Genomic DNA, 10,000 nt, shown 5'->3' with positions numbered 1-10,000 from the left:
AAGAGAAACAGTATAAAAGCCTGAGGAGGAAGAGAAACAGTATAAAAGCCGGGAAGAGAAACAGTATAAAAGACTGAGGAGGAAGAGAAACAGTATAAAAGCCGGGAAGAGAAACAGTATAAAAGTCGGGAAGAGAAACAATATAAAAGACTGAGGAGGAAGAGAAACAGTATAAAAGACTGAGGAGGAAGAGAAACAGGAGGAAGAGAAACAGTATAAAAGCCCGAGGAGGAAGAGAAACAGTATAAAAGCCGGGAAGAGAAACAGTATAAAAGCCCGAGGAGGAAGAGAAACAGTATAAAAGCCCGAGGAGGAAGAGAAACAGTATAAAAGACTAAGGAGAAAGAGAAACAGTATAAAATCCGGGACGAGAAACAGTATAAAAGCCCGATGAGGAAGACAAACAGTATAAAAGACTGAGGAGGAAGAGAAACAGGATGAAGAGAAACAGTATAAAAGCCGGGAAGAGAAACAGTATAAAAGCCCAAGGAGGAAGAGAAACAGTATAAAAGACTGAGGAGGAAGAGAAACAGTATAAAAGCCGGGAAGAGAAACAGTATAAAAGCCGGGAAGAGAAACAGTATAAAAGACTGAGGAGGAAGAGAAACAGTATAAAAGCCTGAGGAGGAAGAGAAACAGTATGAAAGGCTAAGGATGGAGACAGCTGGGGGGGAAAAGTATGAACTAATCACATGGATATGTATGGATCGGAGCATGCATTCATGCATGGCATTGCGAAAATAATCAAACTAATAAAACTGATAACTGGTAACAATACTATCATCAAACCTAGCCTGTAAAACGATCAGAATGGGAACTTAGTTCGGCTACCGACTTGTCAAGCAAACATACTTCACTTTTTCCACTCACTTGTGTAAACAAAGTGAGTCTATGTTTTAACCCGGTGTTCGGTTGTCTGTGTGTGTGTGTGTGTGTGTGTGTGTGTCTGTGTGTCCGTGGTAAACTTTAACATTGCCATTTCCTCTGCAAATACTTTGTCAGTTGACACCGAATTTGGCATAAAAATAGAAAAAATCAGTTCTTTCCAGTCATCTTGCTTAAAACAATATTGCACCTCTGGGATGGGCACACACACAAAACAAAAATTAAAACATAATAATAATAAAAAGAAGCCAAATTATATGCAAACTGAATTTACTGTTATATTTATATATTTTTTTCTCTAAATTTGGCACTTTGATCTGATATTCTGACCCAACAACAACAGTAGTCATTTTTATTATTTTTTGTTCAAACAGGAACTTCTTTTGCTAAGCATGGAAGTTATATTTATTTTGCATATCTTTGGTGCAGATAGTAAAAAAAGGGAAATTAATCTGTAATTAATGCTAGGGGGCTTAATTTGCTTTAAACTGATCTTTCTCATCTTAAACATTACATTTTGAAAGAATACTCAATCCATAAAAAGCTTGTGTGTTTTCCTCTCAGGGTACAGGGCTTTCACTATGTTCATTCGCCCAAGTGGTCTTTTTCGGAAAATACTAAAATCAATACGACGAGTGGACTTTCTGTCACGTATGTAAGATTATGCTCAGTACCGATGCACCATTTCAGATTAACTGATGTTGAACTGACATAAAGTTTTCCCCACAAAACACTTGCTGTGACCAAATGAAAACTCTTTACAGCACACGCATGCACACAAGATGTGTTATCACTCACGTTACACTTAAAAGAATTTCTCCTGCGTTCTTTTATTCGTTGTCAATTTAGAGTGCAAAATTCCCTTGTGCTATAAACAGAAATATGATGTCTAGGAATAGCTGTGGATTCCCCCCCCCCCCCAAGCCCTCGCCCCTCCCCCTCCGCGCCACCCCCACCCCTCCCCCCCTGTGATGTGTAGAAAGCATGGCCTATCCTACCACCCAACATAAAGAGCAGTAGGTTCATCGATAACAGACTCATGATCTGGTCACCCTTCAGTGCCATGGATCATCTACCTAGCTGCTGCATAAATGCGAGTTTGGCAGTCACAATATCTATTTGCATACTCTGAACTAACGGCTGCAGTTGTGACAATTCCTCTTCATGATTTGAATGCATGGTTGACGCGTACTAGAAATAATGATTATCGCTGGATCGATGCAAATAGAATGACACGCTGCATTTTCTTTAGTATGTGAAGCTGGAGAGGAAAGCAGCTGTAACAACACCAAGAGCGATCATGGATGTACATCAGCAAAGTCAGACAGTTGAAAACTTTATTTCCAGTGGAAATAACCAAAAGGAACCTGAAATGAACCGGAAGATAATCGAAATCGCCCAGTGCGTTTTCTTTTCACTTAACAATAAAAGTATTGTAGAAAGGTTTTCAACATGTGTCTGAAACGGGTTTTAAGCATTGCCATATCATACAATTATTCAGTCTGTGGAACGTGGTACGCTTAAGTGATTCTCGACTAAAGAAAAATGGATATGCGCTTCCAAAAGAGAGCAACATGAATAACTGAACAACGACACACAGAAATCCAGACTGAAATGGGTACGTGGCATGTGTGTAAATATTTCCAGCCAGAAATTTTGACTTATTTGTGATAAAAATAAAAACAAAAAAGAAAGAAAGAAAGAAAAACAAACAAACAAAAAAAACAACAAAAAAACAACAACAACAACACCTGATTCTACCTCTGTTTGCCATAATCGGAGTACATGTTGAAAAGGTCCAGGTCGTCTATTGCCGTGTGGTCGTTCTCTCTCAGGAGTATGTAGTCATCGTCAGGGAGAGTACCCGCCTCGAAGAAGGGTATGCCCAGAGACATGGCTACGCCCGTACCCTCCTTGGACTTGATGAGCGTCTTGTAAGCCACGTAATCCTGTAAAAATGAAGCTGTCATGTCAGCTGAATACCGGAGGAAAACCTAGAACAGGCCTGACTAAGCGCATTGGTTTACGCTGCTGGTCAGGCATCTGCTTGGCAGATGTGATGCAGCGTATATAGATATGACCGAACGCAGTGACGCCTCCTTGAGCTACTGATACTGATACTAGAACAGGAATCAAAATAAGATGACATCTGGTAAATAGATGAAAACAGATTAAGCAATTAACGGAATACTAGATAAAAAAAAAAAAAAAAAAAGTAAGGATTTCGATGAGTCGGTATCTGAATGGTAGAGAAAACAAAACAAAAAAACAACAACAAAAAACAATACAAAAAAACAACCAAAAACAAAAAAAAACAAAAACAAAAAAAGAAGGATTTTCAATGAACTGGCAGCTGAATAGCAGTGGAACACATGACTAGGAATTAACATGAGCTGACATCTGAATAGTGGACGAAAAAAAAGCGTGGAAAACTAAACTGTTTCTTCAGACGATGAAGATCTGACAAAGCCATCAGAAATAAGTTTGAGAAAATAAAAAAAAACAAAACAACAACAACAACAACAACAAACAAAAAACAAAAAAACGCAAACAAAACAAACAAAAGCAATTTAGAAAAAAAAAAGAAAAAGACATAAAAACAGAGAAGACAGAGAAAATATGGAGGAAACCTATTGGCTTAAACTCATCGTAGTTTGCCTTTTTCTTAAGGAACAATTTCCTTAGAATCCGAAAACTAGCATCATTTCCCTCTCCAACATGGAAACGCACTGTTTCACAACACACACACACACACACACACACACACACACACACACACACACACACACACAAGCATGCATAATCATATGATATGCAGTTGTATCCGACTATGACCAACAGAACAGCAAAAAAAATGGCCAATACTGTCCCAGCAAAATGGGTCAGAATCTGATTAACTGGAGAGTGTCTTGCCAAAGGAAAACAGCCAACAGGGCTTTAGAGCAGATGGCGTTGGAACAGTCCCCAAAGGTCAACTGGCCCCCAAGGCTGAAGAACCAACAGCCAGTGCAATTTTGGCTCCTTGTTTAAGAGTCATAGTCCATCACAAAAGACTAAGCTGTAAATTAATTCCCATTACTGTGGGGGAAAACATTGATCTTGCAACTCCCGCTATCCTGTTTGCTGTAAAGCTTATTATCAGTGTGTGATATAATCCGAGCGTTGAGACATGCATGGTCATTATATTCACATGATATTAGGGAAGGTGCTGTTTATAGAACATTCACATGAACACATAAGTGTACACATGCATACATACATACACACATACATACAAACATACCAACACAGACAAAGACACACACCCACACAACAACAACACACACACACACACACACACACACAACATTACACTACACTATACTAACTACACTACATTCATGTTTTTTTCTTACATATATTTTTCCCCCTCAAGGCCTGACTAAGCGCGTTGGGTTACGCCGCTGGTCAGGCATCTGTTTTGCAGATGTGGTGTAGCGTACATTGGATTTGTCCGAACGCAGTGACGCCTCCTTGGAGTTTCTGACACTGATACTGATACTGATACCGATACTGATACTGATACCGATACCGATACTGATACTGATACAGACCGCCCACAGAGTCCTGTGATGCATGTCCTTGGAGGTCTTGAAGAGGTGGTTGACGAGGCAGTCGTTGATGTTGCTGTAGTACTCCACCTCCTGGTGCAGACTGCCGTTCACCTCCAGCTGCAGCTGCGCCCGGTGATTCGTGATGCTGGACTGCGAGGAAGGAGGATGAAGCGATGTGAGGGGTTAGGGGGTGGGGGTGAGGGGGTGAGGAGGGGGGAGTGGGGGATGGAGCGGGTCACCATCACCACCACCACCATCATCATCATCATCATCACCATCATCATATGATTCAGCAGCAGCAGCAGCATCGTCGTCATTAGTAACAGTAGTTGTTGGTGGTGGTGTTTTTGTTGTAGCAGCAGCAACAGTAGTAGTAGTAGTAGTAGTAGTAGTAGTAGTAGTAGTAGTAGTAGTAGTAGTAGTAGTAGTAGTAGTAGTAGTAATGATGCTGGACTACAAGGGTGGAGGAGGGGTCATCATCATCATCATCATCATCAGCAGCAGCAGCAGCAGCAGCAGCAGCATTATTATCATCGTCGTCATCAGTAGTAGTAGTAGTAGTAGTAGTAGTTGTTGTTGTTCTTGTTGTTGTTGTTGTTGCTGTTACTGGTAGTGGTGGTGGTGGTGTTTCATCATCATCATCATCATCATCATCATCATCATCAGTAGTAGTAGTAGTAGTAGTTGGTCGGTGTTGTTGTTGTTGATGTTGTTGTAGCAACAGTAGTAGTAATAGTAGTAGTAGTGGTGGTGGTGCTGGACTGCAGAATGGTGGTGGTGGTGGTGGTAGTAGTAGTAGTAATATTGTATTGTGTTACTCTTTTTGTCACAAAATATTTCTCTGCACTTAGAGCGACACCCTTTTTTTTTTTGTTTCTGCCTGCAGTCTTTTATTTGTTTTCTCCGATCAAAGTGTTTTCTTTCGACAGAATTTTGCCAGGGGCAACCCTTTTGTTGCCGTGGGTTCTTTTAGGTGCGCTATGTGTATGCTGCGCACGGGACCTCGGTTTATCGTCTCTTCCGAATGACTAGCGTCCAGGCCACCACTCAAGGTCTAGCAGAAGGGGAGAAAATACTGGCGACTGTGCTGCGATTCGAACAAGTGCGCTCAGATTCCCTCGCTTCCTCGTCGGACGCGTTACCTCGAGGCCATTACTCCATACAGTAGTTGTAGCAGCAGCAGCAGCAGCAGTAGTAGTAGTAGTAGTAGTAGACGACAAACACGCATCAACACCCACACCCACAATCTCAACCCCCATCACACACACACACACACACACACACACACACACACACACCAATCACCGATCACACACAAACATTCAGAGAGAGAGAGAGAGACAAAGACAGAGACAGAGAGAACGTTACACAAAACCCCACAGAAAAACAAACAAACAAACATCCAACAACAAAAACAAAAACAAACAAAAAACCACCTGCTGTTCCAGACACACAAACAACACAGACCTGCAAGTAACTACGGTTCTGGAAGTCACAGCCGGTCAAGGCGGGCCAGTTGACGATGTCAGCGATGGCAGAGTCCGTTCTCTGGTAGTTCTCGTCGAGGGCCGAGTCGTTGATATTTTGCACGGCGTAGACCACAGAGCTCCGCTCCAACTGCAGGGCATGGATCAGATCCCCTATGGCCTGAGACTCCAGGATCTCGTCCTCTGCCTGTTGTGGATGAATGAATGATGAATAATGGATGAATGAATGGATGAATGAATGAATGGATTGATGGATGACTGAATGACTGACTGAATGAATGAATAAATGAATCATATTGATACTTATTTAGCGTCCTATCCTCGGTTGGAGACCAAGCTCAATCACTTTGCAAAAAGCGGCGTCATTTCCAATGCAGGTGCCGTATTCAAGACAAAATTCATTTGCGTTCAGGCAAGTTAACTACCTCTATTATGGTAGGGACCCACGAGTACAGTTTACCTTCAAGGTCAAGTTATCTTCGTATTCAAGACACGCGGGGTGCGCTCATGCAGCCAACTCATTGTCCATAATTACAATTCCTGGTGATTCCCTTCTGAGAAAGCTCTAAGGTTTCACCACAGTTCAGAGCACTGTCGAAAGAGCTCGCAAAGCACGTGCTATCCGAAACGTACGCCTGTTGTCCTTCAAGAAAACAATGCCACCTCTGCTTCGTGGGCAGTCACCTTTGGCTGGTAGTAAGGGTAAATTGCCTTCGGGTTTGTAGACCCGCGGGTAGGCCCTTGTGTTCCTGATTACCGGATGTTGCTTACTCTAGGGCAGTTTGCCTTGCCTCAGGCAGATTACCCACAGGTACACATTTACCCTCAGGCACGATGGTCTCTTGAATACAGCCACGGGCTGGTTGAGTACTGACATTTGCCGCTGGGTGCTCATCATTCATTTCCTGTCATTTCATCTGGTTCCAATCATGTACACGCTCATACAGACATGTGACATTTTACCTGTATGACTGTTTTGTTATATTTATCCTGCCATGTAGGCAGTCATACTCCATTTTCAGGGGTTTGCATGCTGGGTATGTTTTTTGTTTCCATGACCACCAGATGCTAGCATGGATTACAGGACCCTTAAATGTGTGTGCTTGATAAGGGTTACGCACAGGATAATGATGACAATGACAACGTTGATGGTGATGATGACAAGGATAGCATTAGCGATGACGATGATGGTGATGGCAGCGACTACGACGATGATGATGACAACGGCAATAACAAACGAAAATTATGATGACAATGGTGATGAGGAAATGAAAGATGACAACAATGACAATAGCGGCGATGATGATGATGACGATGTCGATAGCAATGACCACATCAGGCTACGACGACCACGACCACGATGCTGATGATGCTATTGTTGTTGCAGTTGTTGCTGCTGCTGCGGCTCCTATTACAACAACTACCACTTCTACTGATGATGATTATGAGGAGGAGGAGCGGGAGGAGGAGGAGGAGGAGGAGTGGGGAGGAGGAGCGGGGAGGAGGAGCGGGGAGAAGGAGGAGAAGGAGCGGGGAGGAGGAGGAGGAGCGGGGAGGAGGAGCGGGGAGGAGGAGGAGGAGAAGGAGCGGGGAGGAGGAGGAGCAGAGGAGCGGGGAGGAGGAGGAGGAGCGGGGAGGAGGAGCGGGGAGGAGGAGGAGAAGGAGCGGGGAGGAGGAGCGGGGAGGAGGAGTGGGGAGGAGGAGGAGAAGGAGCGGGGAGGAGGAGCGGGGAGGAGGAGGAGAAGGAGCGGGGAGGAGAAAGAGGAGCGGGGAGGAGGAGCGGAGGAGCGGGGAGGAGGAGGAGGAGCGGGGAGGAGGAGGAGGAGGAGCGGGGAGGAGGAGGAGGAGGAGCGGGGAGGAGGAGGAGGTGGGGAGAAGGAGGAGGAGGAGGAGGAGGGGGGAGGAGGAGGAGGTGGGGAGAAGGAGGAGGAGGAGGAGGAGTGGGGAGGAGGAGGAGCGGGGAGAAGGAGCGGGGAGAAGAAGGAGGAGTGGGGAGGAGGAGTGGGGAGGAGGAGGAGCGGGGAGAAGAAGGAGGAGTGGGGAGGAGGAGCGGGGAGAAGAAGGAGGAGTGGGGAGGAGGAGGAGGAGGAGCGGGGAGGAGGAGGAGGAGTGGGGAGGAGGAGGAGGAGGAGCGGGGGGAGGAGGAGGAGGAGCGGGGGAGGAGGAGGAGCGGGGGAGAAGGAGGAGGAGTGGGGAGGAGGAGGAGGAGGAGCAGGGGAGGATAACAGCATCAATGATTCTAAAATGGCACCACCAACACCACCATATCTATCATTTCTATGACTAGAAGCAGCGCTACTACGATCAACACCATCCCTCCTCCTCCTCCTCCTACTACTACTACTACTATTACTACTATTGCTGCTGCTGCTGCTGCTGCTGCTGCTGCTGCAGCTCCTCCTCCTCCTCCTCCTACAACTACAAATACTACTCCTGCTGCTGCTGCTGCTATTCCTCCTCCTCCTCCTCCTCATCATACTACTACTACTACTGCTACTGCTGCTGCTATTCCTCCACCTCCTCCTCCTCATCATCATCATACTACTACTACTATTACTACTACTACTACTCCTGCTGCTGTTGCTGCTGTCCTCCTCCTCCTCCTCCTCCTCCTCCCCCTCCTCCCACTACTACTACTACTTCTGCTGTTGCTATTCCTCCTCCCCCTCCTCATACTACTACTACTGCTACTGCTGCTGCTGTTGCTGCTGCTCCTCCTCCTCCCACTACTACTACTACTTCTGTTGCTGTTATTCCTCCTCCCCCTCCTCATACTACTACTACTACTACTACTACTACTAAATGGAGTGATGGCCTAGAGATAACGCGTCCGCCTAGGAAGCGAGAGAATCTGAGCGGGCTGGTTCGAATCACGGCTCAGCCGCCGATATTTTCTTCCCCTCCACTAGACCTTGAGTGGTGGTCTGGATTCTAATCATTCGGATGAGACGATAAACCGAGGCCCCGTGTGCAGCATGCACTTAGCGCACGTAAAAGAACCCACGGCAACAAAAAGGTCGTTCCTGGCAAAATTCTGTAGAGAAATCCATTTCGATAGGAAAAACAAATAAAACAAGAGAGGAAAGGCCTTCAAGGCTCACTTGTGATACACTTAAAAGAAAAAAAAATCATTAAAATGTGTTCTGTATTTGTTATTATAAAGCTTCGGGTTAAAAAAAAAAAAAAAAAAAAAAAAAAGAAGCCCTAACCAGATTCGAACCCCGTGTGTTCGGGTGAGAAGAAACTGTCATTACACTATCGTGGCTCCTTGACTGACGTTCTAAAATTTAGTATTTGAACATACTTTTTTAAAGGGCGATAAATCAATTGCGGCATTTGCAGTGAGAACGCTGTTTAAATCATATTATTCTGGTGTATCTTGGGCATTCAAAAATTCTTCAAGGGCAATAAAAAATTCTTTTTTTAAGTCCGCGGTAAAGGAGACGTGGCTATCGCTGCAATCACACTGCAACATTTAGCCGTATTCTCTAGATCTAGATAGATGTACAAGTTTAGATACACCCGCCTGGAATGTAGTACGACACGATCAATTCAATTTATCTTTTATGCTCATTCTAGTTTTATAGTTTTAAAGTTGATATGAAAATTGAGTATTTTGTTAAACTAATAACATGTAGAGCCAAGTACAAGTACTTCTAAACGTCGTAAGAAGTGAAAAGGACTTCATTTTGAGAAAGATCAGTTTAAAGCAAATTAAGTCCCCTAGCATTAATTACAGAGTAATTTCCCTTTTTTACTATCTGCACCAAAACGTTTGCAAAATAAATAAAACTTCCATGCTCAGCAAAAGAAGTTCCTGTTTGAACAAAAAATGATAATAATGACTGCTCTTGTTGTGTCAGAATATCAGATCAAAGTGCCAAGTTTAGAGAATACAAAAAAAATAAATATAACAGTAAATGCAGTTTGCATATAATTTGGCTTTTTTATTTTTTGTGCCCATCCCAGTGGTGCAATATTGTTTTAAACAAGATGACTGGAAAGAATTGATTTTTTCCTATTTTTATGCCAAAT

At 44.0% G+C, this 10,000-nt stretch overlaps 1 protein-coding gene across 1 annotated transcript in view; it reads right to left on the bottom strand.

The window, feature by feature from the left end:
- Window positions 1-10,000, bottom strand: part of LOC143287189 (uncharacterized) — a 29,795-nt gene that overhangs the window by 19,249 nt on the left and 546 nt on the right. Inside the window, exons 2-4 of the mRNA XM_076595132.1 lie at window positions 5,946-6,152; window positions 4,479-4,628; window positions 2,647-2,834 (exon numbers count right to left, since the gene is read on the bottom strand). Coding sequence (XP_076451247.1) covers window positions 2,647-2,834; window positions 4,479-4,628; window positions 5,946-6,152 — 545 coding nt within the window. The remainder of the gene's footprint in view (window positions 1-2,646; window positions 2,835-4,478; window positions 4,629-5,945; window positions 6,153-10,000) is intronic.

The sequence above is a fragment of the Babylonia areolata genome, chromosome 11, assembly GCF_041734735.1.
Source record: "Babylonia areolata isolate BAREFJ2019XMU chromosome 11, ASM4173473v1, whole genome shotgun sequence".
Taxonomy (NCBI): domain Eukaryota; kingdom Metazoa; phylum Mollusca; class Gastropoda; order Neogastropoda; family Buccinidae; genus Babylonia; species Babylonia areolata.
Note: the sequence above shows the minus strand (reverse complement) of the source record. Positions and strands in the feature narration are given on the sequence as shown.